This window comes from Clinocottus analis, unplaced genomic scaffold, assembly GCF_023055335.1.
Source record: "Clinocottus analis isolate CAN_PGR_092001 unplaced genomic scaffold, fCliAna1.0.p SCAF_10, whole genome shotgun sequence".
Classification (NCBI taxonomy): domain Eukaryota; kingdom Metazoa; phylum Chordata; class Actinopteri; order Perciformes; family Cottidae; genus Clinocottus; species Clinocottus analis.
The window spans coordinates 2,690,369-2,704,791 of record NW_027175821.1 but is presented as its reverse complement, the minus strand read 5'-3'; the positions used below and the strand labels follow the sequence as shown (position 1 = coordinate 2,704,791).

Sequence of the window (14,423 nt, the reverse complement as noted above, 5' to 3'; positions counted from 1 at the left end):
ATATTAATACAAATGAATATTTATGTCTTGAGAGGTTTCAGTATAATTTGTGTTAATTAGAAACGTTGCACGTGGCCCCGCCCACCTGTGACGTCACGGCGCTGGAAAAAGGGATACAGGGAGAAGCCGGAAGAGAGAGAGACGCGGATCCCACAGCTCCCACAGCTTCCAGTAGCGATCACGGTTCTCCCGCCAGACTCCCCGGCAGGTGATCGATACGTGTGATCAGACTCTGTGAGCAGCTTCCGGTCCAACACGGTGAGTGCTGCCGCGGCGCGAGCGCGTTAACGACCAGGAATACCTGCGGTTAGCCCGCGAGCTAACTGGGGAAAGCTGGGACCGGAAATACCACACGCACGCACACACGCACACACAAACGCACACGCACACACTCACTAGCTAACAGCCCGCCTGACTACTATCCCGCTTCAGGAGATCAATTAAAACATACGCATTCCCGTTAAATCCCCGTATGTGGTAAGGTGTCGCGGTGCTTCCGGGCACCGTGCTACCTGGTGCCCGTCTGTCTGCAGGTGGGACCTAAAGAGAGGCGCGCGCACGTTCCCGTCCAGCTAAACGCGCGTTCACATCGCTGTGTGTGTTAAATTGGAGGAACTGAACTTGCATACATGTTCTGGATCAATAGTCATGTCCTCCTGTCATGCACGCGCACTCGGAGTCGGGCTCTGGTGCTACTTCCGGGTCTGGGGGCCGTTTTCCGAGGTGCAGCCACGTCTCAGTTATGGGTTTACAGACATATTTATTCTGCTCATATGTGGCTCTGCTTCTGTCAGTGAGGTCACAGGTGAACCTCTAATGAGACATGTTCATGTCGCTAGCTTGATGCTACACATGATTAGCACCTTTCTGGAAAGCTAACGACGTACAGAATCCACCAACACCATCACATCCCGTATGAAACAAAACCTCAAGATATCAACCTGAAATTACTTACTAATGATAAATAATACTTGTTGGTATGTATTGTACTTATGGATAAATAATACTTGGAGGCATTCAAGGTCCAGGAAGAAAGTTAGGCGGTTTTGGCTCTCAGCGGGCCGAAAGCTACGGTTCATGAAGTCAAGAGATTCTGTTGACGTAGTGATATTTTAGAGTAGAAAATAAAAGATGCACATAATTAAAAAGAGGAAACACATCCTGGAAGGTTTAAGTGTTTTTCTTTCCTGGGTTCTATCAGGAACTAATAAACCAGTAACACCAGTTCCAGCTCACGCTGTGTTCCTGCTCCAGCTCTAGAGATGTGGAAGGCGGCAGCGGGACAGTCGGTCAGCGTGGCCGTGAACGAGGACGCAGACGACTGGGAGACGGACCCCGACTTTGAGGTGCCGATGCTCGCTTCTTCCTCTTCTTCCTCCTCCTGCCTCCTCCTCTTCCTCTCCTTGACATGAACTCTCTCCTCTGCGTTGCAGAATGACGTGTCAGAGCGAGAGCAGCGCTGGGGGGCGAAGACGGTGGAAGGCTCCGGACACCAGGAGCACATCGAGTGAGGAAGATTCTCGTTTACTCGCTCTCTCCTTCCACTCTCTCTCTCTCTTCGTCTAACGCTCTCTCCCCTCCCCCTCGCCACTTTAGCATCCACCGGCTGCGTGAGACCGTCTCCACAGAGCACAGCAGTCTGAGGCAGAAGGAGTCGGACGTCGCCCCCAAAGCGTCTCACGGCTATGGGGGGAGGTTCGGGGTCCAGCAGGACCGCATGGACAAGGTGCGTCTCTATTGTGTCTTCATTATGTCTGCATTGTGTCTTTATTATGTCTGCATTGTGTCTTTATTATGTCTGCATTGTGTCTCTTCATGTCTCTCAGTCGGCTGTGGGTCATGACTACCAGAGCAAGTTGTCGACTCACTGCTCCCAGACGGACACGTCGAAGGGCTTCGGGGGGAAGTTCGGCGTGCAGGCAGACCGCGTGGACCAGGTTCTCTACGTTTTGTTGCTCTAACGTTCTGCTGCTCTACGTTCTGCTGCTCACAGTGATATGAGCATCAGCATCACAGTAACGCTCTTCTCTCCTCAGTCGGCTGTCGGGTTCGAGTACGCCGGGAAGACGGAGAAGCACGCTTCACAGAAAGGTTAGAACCCCTCGTGTCTGAAGGGTTTCTGTTCTGTTCTCGCTGAATGTCAAAGAGGTCCCTCACCTTGACCTTTTGACCTCTACAGACTACTCCACCGGGTTTGGGGGCCGGTACGGCGTGCAGGCCGACCGCGTGGACCAGAGCGCCGTGGGCTTTGATTACCAGGGCAAGACGGAGAAACACGACTCCCAGAAAGGTTATATACACACACACACACACACACACACACACTCGCCGCTGCCTGACTCAACTTGTCTTCATTCCTCTTCTTATAATGTAATGTAATATAATGTATACATGTACATATCACATGTTTATTCATGTATGTATGAGAGACTTTAACACCCCTCCCACCCACCCCCCTCTCTCTCTCCAGACTACACTAAGGGTTTTGGTGGTAAGTTCGGAGTGGAAACAGACAAAGTGGACAAGAGCGCTGTGGGCTTTGAGTACCAGGGGAAGACGGAGCGGCACGAGTCCCAGAAAGGTTCCTTATTATTTATAAACATATTTATAATGTCGGTAGAATACATAAGAAACATGTGATATTGATAAAATGAATACGTGATTCTATAATGAGAAATGAGATGTCAGAATAAAGTTTATTCTCACAAAGGAAGTCAGACTAGAATTTCTTAAAAATAGAAAACAAACTGTGTGTGTGTGTGTGTGTGTGTGTGTGTGTGTGTGTGTGTGTGTGTGTGTGTGTGTGTGTGTGTGTGTGTCTCAGACTACATGAAGGGCTTCGGCGGTAAGTTCGGCGTGCAGACGGACCGGCAGGATAAGTCGGCTCTGGGTTGGGATCACCAGGAGAAGCTGCAGCTGCACGAGTCCCAGAAAGGTACCAAAGCTCTGGTTTTAGGTCCCTGAGGGGCTGGACCTGCAGGGTCCAGAGTCCTGGCTCATGTTTAACTCACAAGATCCTTGAAGTTGTGTTTTGAGCTTTTGGAGGAAATGGAAGTTATTTAATATTTTATTGTTTAGAATTCTCAGTTTCTGGACGCTGTCATCCAGTTTATAATATTATAATTATTATAAAGAGAGAGCAAAACAAATGAAACGTGGGCTTTTATAAATGTTGATATTAGTCTTTATGTTTTTCATATCAAACCTCCATGTGACCTTTGACCTCTGGAACGTCGACAAGGTGACTTCCTGTGTCTCTGATGTGACTTTCTGTGGGTCGGATGTGGTTTTGTGGTTTGTCTATGATGAGTCTCTGAGGTCGACTACTTCCTCAATCTGAAACTGAAAGCTTGAAACAGGAAGTGAAACTTGAGAGGTGTGTGTGTGTGTGTGTGTGTGTGTGTGTGTTGCAGACTATAAGCGAGGGTTTGGAGGGCAGTACGGGGTAGACAAGCAGAAGCAGGACCAGTGTGCTCTGGGCTACGAGCACAAGGAGGGGCTGGCCCAGCACGAGTCCCAGAAAGGCACAGACCCCTCTCACCCCCTCCCCACCCGCATCACCCAAACCTCATTACTCAAACCCCCATCGTCTTCATCACCCCTCTCCTCTCCTCCCCAGCTTGTTACTGTTTCTTTGGCACGTCCCCTCGTCCTCAGTAACTGTTTCCTGTTGAATTGAATGATGCCAGCAGACCCCCCCCCTCCTGCTTGCACTCACTCCCTTAAGACCCCCCCCCCCCTGCCTGCATAAGCCCCTCCCCCTCCGAGAGGTTTGCATGAGCTCATCACCCTCAGTGTCCAGCAGCCTCATGAGATCTTGAGAAACAACCACAGAGATTACCCGACCTCCAGACCGCAGACACGTCCACCCAGCGTCCCTTAGTGACCTTTAGTGACCTCTGAGTCGTGGTCTGGAGGCGGCGTGGTCGTCCTCCGTGGTTGGGCCTCAAACGTCAAACAGAACCTGACTCTTTGTCTCCTGTTGGTCTGCAGATCATTCCAAAGGATTTGGAGGAAAGTTTGGAGTCCAGAGCGATCGGATGGATAAAGTAAGGAGTGTGTGTGTGTGTGTGTGTCTGTGTGTGTGTGTGTCTGTGTGTGTGTGTGTCTGTGTGTCTCACGTCATCTCTAATTCTCAGAGCGCCAGGACGTTCGAGGATGTGGAGAAGGTGACCTCGTCTTACCAGAAGACCAAACCCGTGGAGGCCGGTAAGTCCCGCCCCCCTCCACCGGCTGTCAGTCTCGCCATACCTCGACTCATGACATCACTTCCTGTCCCCAGCCGGCAGCAGCACGGGGAACATCAAGGCTCGCTTCGAGAACATCGCCAAGGAGAAGGAGGACGAGGACCGCCGGAGGGCCGAGGAGGAGCGCGGCCGCCGGCGGGCTGCGGAGCGGCAGGAGCAGGAGGAGGCGCGCCGCCGCATCAATGAGGCGCCCAGGGCCCCGTCTCCCGCCCGCGCCCCCAGCCCCGCCCCCAGCCCCGCCCCCAGCCCCACCCCCAGCCCCACCCCGCCTGTCCAGCAGCAGCAGCAGCCGGCGGCGGCGTTCCCGCTGCAGGTATTTCTGTCAGCCAGTTTCACGTTTCAGTAAATGTTGTGTTCATGGTCGCGGTCATTGAACGCCTCGCGTGTCTCCCAGAAGATGGAGGACGAAGCGGTTGAGGAGCAGCGGCAGGAGGCGGAGCCTCAGGAGGAGGAGGAGGACCTGTACCAGATCCCCCAGGAGGCGGAGCCAGCGAAAGGTGACGCGCAAACGTTTTTATTTAATTAAGTCATCGACCTTTTGACAGAAGCACAAGAGACCAGATTCATCTTTAAAGTATGAAAGCAGTTCGTCAGGAACTCAAACAGGAAGCAGTCGATTCTTCAGGAAGTGATTCAACCAAAACTTTATTCGTGTGGACGGCGCGTCTCGTTCACTCGTCTCTGGCGCCGCCCGGCGGCCGGACGCGGTACTAACCGTCTCTCCCTCTCGCAGGCGGCCAGGACGAGTTCGGCGAGGACCTCGGCGTGACGGCGGTGGCGCTGTACGACTACCAAGCGGGTGAGAGGAGGCGGGGCTAAGTGGGCGTGGTTAAGGAGCGCATCGTCCGGTGCCACACCTCACCTTTTCTTTCTTTCTTCTCTCCCGTTGTTCAGCCGGTGAAGACGAGATCTCCTTCGACCCCGATGACATCATCACCAACATCGAGATGATCGATGAGGGCTGGTGGCGCGGCGTGTGCGGCGGCGCTTACGGCCTCTTCCCCGCCAACTACGTAGAGGTTCGGCAGTGACGACGCCCCGAGTCCCCGAGGAGACGGAGACGGAGACGACGACGACGACAGGAAGAGGAAGACGAAGAGGAAGGAGACGATTTCAAATCCCCCTTTTTCGGTTTCTCTCCACACTGTTGGTCTTTTCTCTCGTCTCCTAGCTCCTTTGCTCCTTTGCTCCTCTTTTCCCTCTTCATCGCACCTCTATCTCATCCCTCTATCTCCTCTTCATTTCCCTCGTGCAGACAAGAAGTTGCATCATGGGACTTTATTTGAATCGGCTCCTTCACCTGTACACAGATGTTCAGTCTCATCCAGACCAGAGTGAGGAGGAGCGGCTTAATTAAAGGGGCGTGTCACATGTCACGTGTCTCTCAGTCCGTGGACCAATCCGCTGCTTCGCTTCCTCGTCTGCGTGAACAAACAAACAAATAAATAAATAAACATCTTCCTGTAGAAAGACGCTTCCAGGTTGATTCATAGACGATCAAAAAGTTTCCTTCCTTATTAGCTGAGGCCATAATGTCAACGACTCAAAGCTACATCGCTACAATGCTACATTGCTACAAAGCTGCAGCTCATAGTGTTATTTTAACCATCTTTATGCTTAGTGATGTGTTAAAGAATTATAGATTAAAAGTGTGTGTGTGTGTGTGTGTGTGTGTGTGTGTGTGAGAGAGAGTGTGTGTGAGTGTGTGAGTGTGTGAGTGTGTGTGTGTGAGAGAGAGAGTGATCATTAAATTCATCTTCTGGGTTTTATAAAATAAAGTGACCTTTTCATTATTGTTCTGCGCGTGGCTTCAGTCACATGACCTGCTTTTGTTTTATTTTCAATAAATGATCTATGAATTATGACCTTGCTGCTGCGCTACTTTAATGTTTAACATCTGGAGACGTTTTCCTTATTGAGACGGACGATTTCAACATGATTCATATTTTATTAAATATTATTACTTTAATAAATTCATTTAACCAAAAATGTAATGACTTTATAATTATGTTGTACTATGACATTTGTTAAATTACATTATATCACTAAAAAATTACTTTAACATGTGTAATATATTATGACATGTTTTTATTCATTTTATATATTTTCAGACTACAGTTGTGCCATTAACTTAAATTATTAATATATTTTTTATGGCACTTTAGTTTGAGTATTTATATATAAATATATGTATAGACTATATTCAAGGCTTGCTTGCTTTTATATATTTATATATATTGATATATATATATATTTATATATATTGATATATTTATATATTGATATATTTATATATATTTATATATATATATATATATATATATATATATATTTATATATATGTATTCATATATATATATTTATATATATATATTCATTAAATGTATGTATGTATATATATATATATATATATATTCATTAAATGTTTGTATTTGGTCAGCAGTGTAGTGAGCAGCGCTCTCTAGTGGACAAACACTGAAAGTGTTTCTAAACGTGGCCACTGCTGTGAAAACTATCATCAGATATTATAGATATCTGATATTATAGATATTTTAGCTGTTCCAGAGTTATTCGTCATCTGAAGCTGCATAAGAACAACTCAGCTGTTCACAGGGAACGTTCATGCACCTGTGATAGTTCACAGGGTCCACCATGGAATTATCATAACAATATTAATAATAAATATAGTAGTAGAAAAGCAGAAGGAAGCAGAGGAAACTCATGTCCTTACTGTACCTCTGAGGCCCTACAGAGGAATCTCACATACACATCAACATAGAGACAGAGTGATACAACACTAGTGCAATATTATATTTATTTCTTACAGTGAATTTTGGTTGCCATACAAGAAGTCTCAAGGATTTTGGAAGGGGAGGAGGAGGAAGAGGAGGAAAAGAGGGCGGAAGGGGGAGTGCAGTTACAGGAATATTCTCTCTCTTTTCACTTCATTAATTATTTGATTCTATGATGATTTAAGTAGCACAAAATTACAGCAACATAGAAAACATGAACACAAGTTTTTGCACAAATTACCGAAAACATCTTAATCAAAAGAATAAAATCTATAAATGCAAAAAAATAAATACAATTTAAAAAAAAAACATTAATTATTTAAGAAATAAAGAGAAAAAAAAAGAAACAGTTTCCCCAAATGTTGGACGATGATGGAGGCGGGGTCAGTGTTCTGAGGGGGGCGGGGCCTGGTGATGCTCGTGGGGGGGGCGGGGCCTGGTGACTCTACGTCTACTCTACATCTCCACAGAGGAAATCCGCCCGGCGACAACGTCGATCCAGACAAAGGAGTCGACCGCCGCCACTAATCTTTTTGGTGGGTTTTTTATGCACTTATACATTTATAAAGGTTTCATATAGCTTCCTACCAAGATGGCTTTTGCAGAATGTAAATATATCTTTTTAAATGTACACATTTTGCTCTTTTTTATACACACGCACTCTAAACTTGGGGTGGGGGGTTGTGGGGGAGAAGTCTGGTCAGGCAGATGGTGGTCTTTAGAAGATACCTGGGTTTTTGTAGTCACATGACCGGCCAAAATATCTCACGTCTACAACAGAAGTAGAGAGTATCCATGTGAATAAAGCCAGAGTAGAGCGGACAGCAGGCTGACGTCCGTATGAACGTAACCAAAAGACTCCTTTTCTGGAACCAGCGTAGCATGCTAGCGTGGTGGAGTTATCCGCTAAATGAGTGAAGTCGCACAACTTAACGCTTTATCTCAACTCTTGGCACAGCGTAGGAACGAACACTGCTGTTAAGAGATGAGTATCAACCTTCAAGCTCATTTGCAGTAACCAGCGTAGCATCAAAGCAAGATAGCTAGCTACCTAGCTAGCTAACTAGCCAAAAGTTACATTTAACAACTTCATTCTTCTTTCACAGTCTTGTCAAAGTGTAGGAAAGAACATTGCTATGAAGAGATGAGTGACAACTTTGTTTGGCTAATTTTGTGCAAAAAGTCTAGCATTAAAAGCATCAATTAGCACTCCAGCTTGTTAGCTCACAAGCAAACCACTGGTTAGTTAGCTAGGTTGCTAGAACCACCCATGCTTTATTTCTACACTGGTTTCTGGTTCCACAAAGTGACCCGAACAGTACTTCTGTGGTCTAAAGGTTTCACCACCCGATACTCCGGAGAACAAGCTAGATAGCCAACTAGCTAACTAGCTAGCCCTCAAAATGTCCATTCTACTCCTTTTCTATTCCTGTGGTGTTTCTACTCGAGGCAACACTTCATTAAAACACTGACAAGCGATCGCATCGTGATATGTAACTTTAAAAATGGGAAAATAAAACACAACCAAGGAGATTCATTCAGAATAAATATTGCTTCTTACATAACCCATAAGTCTAATAATATCCAACGTTGTTATCTTTATAGTATGTTGTAGTTGTTGTTTTTTGGCAATCCACGCGTCAGTGAACAGTTGTTTGTTCAGATAACCTCTATAAAATTTTTATAGAACTCTATACAAATCTTTAAAAATACTGTGCTTCTCTGCTTTCCCCTCTGACACGCCGCTGGTTGCCCTAAAATAAGTCACATGTTCCAACGAGGAACAGGAAGTAGCAGCATCGCCCCGTGCCGGCCTCCGTGCGGCTAATGTTCACAGAACACAGAGCATGTGTATACATATATATAAATATATGTATATATGTCTATATATATACATATATATAGATATATATGTCAGACGTTGGGTTACTGTTGAGCAAATATCGAAAACCGCGCGCTGGGCGAGCTCTGAAAGAATCTGCTTTGAGATAAGAACACAAGCTCCTGGTGGTGTTTGTGGAGCGTTGCAGGTTCAGTGAGGAGAGAACCGTGAGCTCGAGGCCGGGCAACTAGAAATCATCCTTCTTTTAATAGAGCTATACATATAATCAAATAAACATATTTTTTTGTTTGTAAATCCTGTTAAACACTCTTATATACACATTTTTCAACACATCACTTCTACTTTGTGACCGGCCTGAACTCTTCGCTAATAGCAAACACACACATTGTCCAGCTTTTATTAAGCTGATTTTAACTTTTTAAGATTTTGGACCCTTTTAAAAAGAAAAAAGGAAGTTTTAATAAACCGCGTCATCCCATGCAAAGCAAGACCCGGAGAAGGATACTGGGCTATGGGACGGCAGCTTACCGTCCTGGTGGCGTCCCGGAGACGCAGATTCCATTTGCAACGGATCAACAGATCAGAAATTTCTTTCTATCCGTTTTTCTAATCTCACACGGGGATCAACATCTGCCCGCTCTGTCTGGTTTGTTCTCTACTTTGATTTGTTTGCACGGCGGTTAGAGGGCAGGACGATGTGGACTTACGTGGAAAAAAAAAGTAATTTGACATAAAACCCTTCGAGCCAGATCGAGGACGTTCCATCTGCTCTGGAAAGCCAGCGGTTCGGCAAAGATTTTTCCGCTCTGCGTTTTATAAGAACCGGCCGGCGCCGGCTCTGCCGAGGTCCCGATCTGGATCTCAGGATTCTGCTCCAGTTCGGGACCAATTCTGGGTTTTCTGGTTGTAGCTCCGGTTAGCTTCATGCTAACAAAAATCTCTTATTGAGTCTTTAGTCTCCTCGCTCTTTTTTTCTTGTTTTTTTAATAACAAAGAACAATGTACAAAATGTTAATTTAGCTGTATAGAAAACACGTCATTTCCCTGGTAAAACTGGAGCTTTAAGCTCTTTAAATGGCAACCTGCGAGTTCTTAAATTCGAGGCTGCTTTACCTCTCGTGTTGTTTAAAATCGCTGAAAGCTAAAAAAAAAAAAAAAAATTTAAAAAAAGGCCTCCAAAAGGATTTGACACTGGACCCAAAGCCATCAAAACACTATCAGACTTGAATAGTTTGACATTCTTGGAGAAAATGCTTTTTAATCATCTTGCTGAGGAGTTTCACTATGGAGCGAAGGTCAGAAGACACTTAGCTTAGCTTAGTATGGAGACTGGAAACGGCTATGCCAGCCCTGTACCGCTAAGATTAGCAGGAAGTACACCTGCAAGGTACAGGTGATGTCATCAGTTTAATGGCGCTGGAAGAGTGTTTTTCAGATCCCCTAAATTACATGATTTCCTCCTGAAACAATTCATTCTATTGCAAACAAAAGCTTATTTAAGAATGATTTAAACATCCCTGCCTTTAGCCCCGCCTCCCAGCCAATGATTTAAATATGGACTATGCCAGAGTTACAGGTGTCTCTTTCTCAGTGTAAGTCTGTGGGAAACCGTCTCGTTGGGCTCTGTAGCGTCACGTGACACACCAGGAGGTTGTAATTCCACCGTTTAGCCACTGTGTGAAATTACCTCCATAGCTCAGTCTTCATGCTAAGCTAATCGTCCCACGGCTCCAGCTTTGTATTGCACGGACGCAACATCTAACTTGCCTCAAAAAAAGTGTATATATTTCCCAAAAATGGTCGAACTGTCCCTTTAAATGCTCTTTCCCTCACTAAAAACCCTCCACTTGTACCACTAACACGCCGGGCGTTTGATACCTGCTGACGGTGACGAAGGAGGAAGGAAGAAAAAGTTAAAATGTGAAGAACAACTCTAATTTCTCTAAACTGTGGCCTATACAGATCCATGGAAATAACTAAACTGGCCCTTACGGATTTTTTAGGTCAACCAGTGACACACACAGACACACATTCACACACACACACGTACGCACGCGCGTGTGCACACACACACACACACACACACGCACACACACACACACACACACACACACACACATAACAAACACCCAAAGGAAAAGCCAAGTGGTGTGTGTAGCCTGGGAGCTCGTCCACACGTTGCTCTCAGGAGAAGAAGGCCATCACAGCAACGTTTGTGTGTGTGTACATGCCTTAGGTATGTGTGTGTCTATGAAGACAGTGTGTGCATAAAGTGTGTGTGTGGTTCAGTGTCCATTTAAAACAGTTCTTATTTTTGACACAAAACAGGTGAAAAAAAAATGGAGTCTATCTCAAATTCTTCTCTACAACTTTAGATGCACCCAGAAATATAACTCCGGTTAGGACTCTAGTGAAGAAATATTATTCTAGCAAAGATAGAAAAGGAGCAACGACCAGCTCAGCTGGTCCTTCGTGCACCACGGCGGGCGCACGGGGCGAGTCTTCAGTATTCCAAAGTCTTCACGTGAAATAAACTTCCAGACGAGTGTTTATTTCCCCGGCGTTTGAGCGCTCGTTATTCCAGAGTTTTTGCCTGATTGTCCCCTCTGCTTCCTGCTGTCCTCGAAGGTGACACGGACAGCTCTCCTCCCGTTCTCTCCTCCCCTGACCCTGTGACCTCTTGGTGCTTAGAGAGGGGAGTGAGGGAGGGTGAGGGCAGCGTAGAAGGAAGAAGAAGGACGGCCGAGAAGAAGGACGGCCGAGACCAAAGCGCCGAGACGAAGAAAGGACAAAAGACAGCGAGAGGCGGTGTCGGCTCGGGTGAAGCTTCCGCTCGGTTCCACGACTCGAAGACGAAGGCCGATGAAGAGATCGGTGAAGGTGAACCGGGCCGGGCGCCCCCCCCCCCCTCTACACCCCGCCGTCCTCGGAGGTTTATCTGTCCTGCAGCAGCTTGAGGGCCCTCTCGATGTTCATGCGGTGGCCCACCCGGGTGACGCCCAGGTCGATCAGGTCTTCCTTCTGCAGCGAGGCAAGGTGGGCGCCCTCGATCTCGTTGTCCAGGAAGGCGTCGCGGTGCTCGCCCAGGTTCAGGCTCTCCAGCCAGTCGGCCACGTCGTGCTTGCTCCACAGCTCCACGGGCTTGGAGGCGAAGGGCTTCCCCGAGGCCGCCGACTGTTGCATGAGCGTGAGCGGCGACGGGGAGCGCGAGCTGGCGCTGCCGCCGCACGACGAGCTCAGGCTATAGGCGCCGCCGCCGCTGCCCATAGGCGGCGTGGGCAGGCCGAAGACGTCGGTGAGGCTGGGCGACGCGCAGGGCGGCAGCGAGGAGCACGGCGTGAGCGAGGAGCCGGAATCCGGCGGGCTGCAGGGGAGCGTCTGGGACGGGAGGCTGCCGGGAGGCGTGGAGCTGTTACGCAACCCTGAGTCATCCAATGGCGGCCTGGTGAGGGGGTGCGGAGGGGGGGGGGGCGAGAGAGAAGGGGTCAGGGTCAACACACTTATTTACTGCAAACATCACACTTACTTACTGTAAACAACACACTTATTTACTATGAACCATCACGCTTATTTACTGTAAACCTATGTTTTATTTCTTCATCTCTCAGTTTATCCTCTTTGGGCTTTGGGGTTTGTTTTTCTTATCATCTTCTCTTTGTTTACTATCTGGTGTTATTAGGTTTTCTATTATGTTGTTTTTGGGATTGAAAACTTAAAACAACAATTTCTAAGACATAAAAAAAGGAGTGTAATGCAGCATAATGGCCAGCAGCTGGCAGCACACGCAAACCCTTTTGTTGTTGTTTACCTCAGCTTCAGCAGGATGAAGGTTTGAAACAAACACAGCTTTTTATTATTATTATTATTATCATTATTATTATTATTTACTGTGAGTTCATCAGCTGTTACTTTAGTTTAAATCATTCGTCACATCTTTTATTTTAATGTGATATCTTTCCACTAAAGCACATTGTGATGCTTTCAGAGTTATTCCAAAGTATTAATTTATCTTTTTTAAACACAAATTGCCGTGAGTCAAAGTTAGTTTTCGCTCGTATCTTTGGATACGGAAGGAAAACAAGTGTTTTTGATCCATCAGGATTTTTAAATCTTTGATCTGTGACCAAAATGCTTTCATTGAATCATTGAATATGTGAAACATATTATAGGCTCCCTAACAATCATTTTAAAACAATGTCTTTAAACTTGCTCACTAATCATAAACTGTTAGAACATTGTGTCTCATAATTAAAATAATCGCCTCATGTCGACGTTTACAGAAAGTCTTCGGAGATCAACGGCTCCTTTCAAGTGTTTCGATGAAGTCACGTGACATTGTTTATAATTGTGTTTAATTCTTTATGCCAACATGAATATTTTGATTCTAAAACCAACTGAAAGTGTTTAAACGTGATCAGCAGAAGATCTGTTCTTCCCGCCACACTCAGAGGGTTTTTCCCGCCTAAAGCAGAAATCCTCTCTTGGTGAGACGCGCCAGAGTGAACGTGTGTTTTAAGAAGTTTGAACAAGTTTTAAACAAGTTTTCAACGCGTTAACTTGCCGAGTCCTAATATTTATTTATATAAATATATAAAACACATGAAGCATAGACTTCTATACAACCAGAGGAGTCGCCCCCTGGTGGTCAGGAGAGAGAATGCAGTAAAAATGACGTATTTGGAGAGCGTACAACCTCGACAAGACAAGAAACCACAACATGCAGACGCCACCGTCACATCACCGGCTGCCCAGATGGATGTGAGGGATGTGATCACGACACACAGCAACATGCAGAGCGATCACAACTTCCTTTCAACTCCCCGGAAGGATTTCATTCCCTGTTGATTGTGTCTCCCGATGCATCTAATGAACTTTGAACACCTCCTCCCCTCCACCCGCCCTACAGCCTAGATATCCCTTCCCCTCCTCCAACAGAAGGGACCGCCCTGAGGGGAAGTGAAGAGGGAACGAGGAGGCGTCGCTCTGCCAAAGGGAACCGGGCCACCGTGACAAACTTACAGTCTCTTTGGACTTTTTCAACAGCGGCTTCTCCACAGGAAATTGTGTCGGGCAGATGAGATGGAGACAGAAGACAACGTTACACATGTTACACACACGTTACACATGTCACGTGACAAAAACACAACACATGACACAGGATACCAGAACAGAGACACACATGAACTTCCACTTCTGCAGCTTCTTCTTCTTATTCAATCATTATTTAACAAGCTGAACTCATTCACCTAAGAGCCGCAGAGCTCCTCTAGCTCACATGCTAGCTCCTCTAGCTCACATGCTAACACATTAGCATCCTGCACATCATCATCTGTTCAACACGGTCGGTCACAGGAGAGAAATCGATGTGAAAAGTATGTAATTGCTCATTAGGCTCATTAGTTCAGCTCCTCTGACCTCATTAACACGTCTGCTGCTCCTGAGAGTCACGGACACGCCAGAGGACACACTATATATATATATACATATATTATATACTGTTAATTGCAAAGACATTCCTTATTGGCACAGATTGGCACTAAA

At 46.3% G+C, this 14,423-nt stretch overlaps 2 protein-coding genes across 6 annotated transcripts in view; one reads left to right on the top strand and one right to left on the bottom strand.

Moving 5' to 3' along the window:
- Positions 1 to 102: 102 nt before the first annotated feature.
- cttn (cortactin) lies at positions 103 to 6,236 on the top strand. Of its 4 annotated transcripts, none has more exons than XM_068582295.1 (16): positions 103 to 258; positions 1,255 to 1,346; positions 1,434 to 1,507; positions 1,597 to 1,726; positions 1,827 to 1,937; positions 2,037 to 2,091; positions 2,180 to 2,290; positions 2,471 to 2,581; positions 2,825 to 2,935; positions 3,414 to 3,524; positions 3,994 to 4,049; positions 4,140 to 4,209; positions 4,283 to 4,560; positions 4,642 to 4,744; positions 4,981 to 5,046; positions 5,142 to 6,236. In XM_068582295.1, the coding sequence occupies exons 2-16, from the start codon at positions 1,263 to 1,265 to the stop codon at positions 5,276 to 5,278; spliced, it is 1,608 nt and encodes a 535-aa protein (XP_068438396.1). In that variant the 5' UTR covers positions 103 to 258; positions 1,255 to 1,262; the 3' UTR covers positions 5,279 to 6,236. The 4 variants fall into 4 exon arrangements, with proteins under 4 accessions (XP_068438396.1, XP_068438404.1, XP_068438388.1 ...); XM_068582303.1 differs by having other exon boundaries at positions 1,202 to 1,346; positions 4,645 to 4,744; XM_068582287.1 differs by having other exon boundaries at positions 1,202 to 1,346.
- An 817-nt stretch (positions 6,237 to 7,053) lies between these two features.
- Positions 7,054 to 14,423, bottom strand: part of LOC137789023 (SH3 and multiple ankyrin repeat domains protein 2-like) — a 92,521-nt gene continuing 85,151 nt past the window's right edge. For both annotated transcript variants that reach the window (XM_068582263.1, XM_068582274.1), the window contains one exon: positions 7,054 to 12,324. In XM_068582263.1, coding sequence (XP_068438364.1) covers positions 11,817 to 12,324 — 508 coding nt within the window. In that variant the 3' untranslated portion in view covers positions 7,054 to 11,816. The remainder of the gene's footprint in view (positions 12,325 to 14,423) is intronic.

Excerpts from the sequence above, each read along its gene's own strand:
- cttn (XM_068582295.1), top strand. The coding sequence starts at position 1,263 with ATGTGGAAGGCGGCAGCGGGACAGTCGGTCAGCGTGGCCGTGAACGAG. Across the intron at positions 1,508-1,596 it reads GGACACCAGGAGCACATCGA|CATCCACCGGCTGCGTGAGA; the intron begins GTGAGGAAGATT and ends TCGCCACTTTAG. Across the intron at positions 4,745-4,980 it reads GGAGGCGGAGCCAGCGAAAG|GCGGCCAGGACGAGTTCGGC; the intron begins GTGACGCGCAAA and ends TCCCTCTCGCAG.